The 1,330-nt window shown below is 63.6% G+C and overlaps 1 protein-coding gene across 1 annotated transcript in view; it reads right to left on the reverse strand.

The window, feature by feature from the left end:
- Positions 1-1,330, reverse strand: part of GIT1 (GIT ArfGAP 1) — an 8,230-nt gene that overhangs the window by 3,228 nt on the left and 3,672 nt on the right. The window contains exons 12-17 of the mRNA XM_031060630.1: positions 1,197-1,250; positions 839-925; positions 662-735; positions 387-569; positions 196-259; positions 1-95 (exon numbers count right to left, since the gene is read on the reverse strand). Of these exons, the coding sequence (XP_030916490.1) occupies positions 1-95; positions 196-259; positions 387-569; positions 662-735; positions 839-925; positions 1,197-1,250 (557 nt within the window). The remainder of the gene's footprint in view (positions 96-195; positions 260-386; positions 570-661; positions 736-838; positions 926-1,196; positions 1,251-1,330) is intronic.

Genomic DNA, 1,330 nt, shown 5'->3' on the forward strand with positions numbered 1-1,330 from the left:
TCGGGGGGCACAGTCTTGCGGCACTCGCTCTGCAGCCGGTAGGCGCTGGCGTTGAGCAGCCGCAGGGAGCTCCGCACCGTCTCCAGGGCTGGTTTCTGTGGCAGAGCACAGGACCAGCGTCAGATCCTATGCTCAGGGGGCTGACAGTGTCTGGTGGGGACCATAACCACCCCAGGGACACACTGCTCCTCCTACCTTAGGGAAGAGTGATGCCATCTCTGTCACAGCCGAGTGGATCTTCTCTGAGCAGGGCACGAAGCTGGGGGCAAGGATAAAGGGTGAGCAACATGGAGAACAGCAGCTCCCGACCATGGAGGCTGACAAGGCATGGCCCCACCCCTGGTCTGGGTGTCCAGAAGGACCCTGAGGCTGTGCCCCAGTCCTACCTATCATGCTTGGACTCTTGTGCTGCCCGCAGCAGCTCCTGGATGTTCTTGGTGACCTGCTCAGTTTTGAGGATGACATCCTCCGTGCTGGGCAGGCCAGGGTCCAGCTCCCCGTCCAGCGGGTCCAGCTCGTGGGGGAAATCCTCATCCTTGCTCAGCTCCACGTACCGCTTCCCCTCCATGCTGCAGGGACCAACCAACCACCCTGGGTCAGTATCAGCCCCCTGTCCCTGCATCCCCACATCCCCTGGTGCAGCCCCAGCCCCACCACTCACCTGATCAGAACCTCACCAGCCTGTGTGTTGTCGTAGTCACTGTCAGTGCCGCTGCCATGCCGGTCCAGCTTGCTCTGGAGAGGAGAGCAGCAGTGTCAAGCCCTGCCCAGCTCCATCACCACACAGAGTTGGAAATCTCCCCACCCCAAAGGTTGTTCCCCCTCCATGATACGTCACCATGTGTCGGGCACCATCAGGTGGGCAGGAGAGCAGCGGGGAGGATGGAGGGAAGGGCACCGAGGAGGCAGATGGACCTTTCCGGATCTGGAGGGGGAAAAGAGGGGAAGCCCATGCTGAGTGGGGTGCAAAAGGGTGTGGAGCCGACCCCGGTGACGTGCAGGGGAGGACGAGCACAGGGGACACCGCCACCCTGCATGCAGGAACATTCCGCAGCTGCCATCCCTTGGGGAGGTCCCCAGCCTGACCCAGGGCTGTGCAGGGCGGCGGGGGGACAGGACATCCCAAAGGCCACATCCTGGGCAGGCCACAGCCACCACGTCCCATGCAGGAGCCGCCCCCGCTGCGGCCCCCTTACCCGGTACACGCTGGCCGGGATGTGCATGGAGTACAGAGCCTCGTCCTCCACCTCCTGGCGACACACGAAAGGTTACGTCCCTGCGGGGACAGGACCCAGCACCCTGTGGGGCTGGGGGGACTGCTGCACCCCAA

Source organism: Geospiza fortis, unplaced genomic scaffold, assembly GCF_000277835.1.
Source record: "Geospiza fortis unplaced genomic scaffold, GeoFor_1.0 scaffold425, whole genome shotgun sequence".
Taxonomy (NCBI): domain Eukaryota; kingdom Metazoa; phylum Chordata; class Aves; order Passeriformes; family Thraupidae; genus Geospiza; species Geospiza fortis.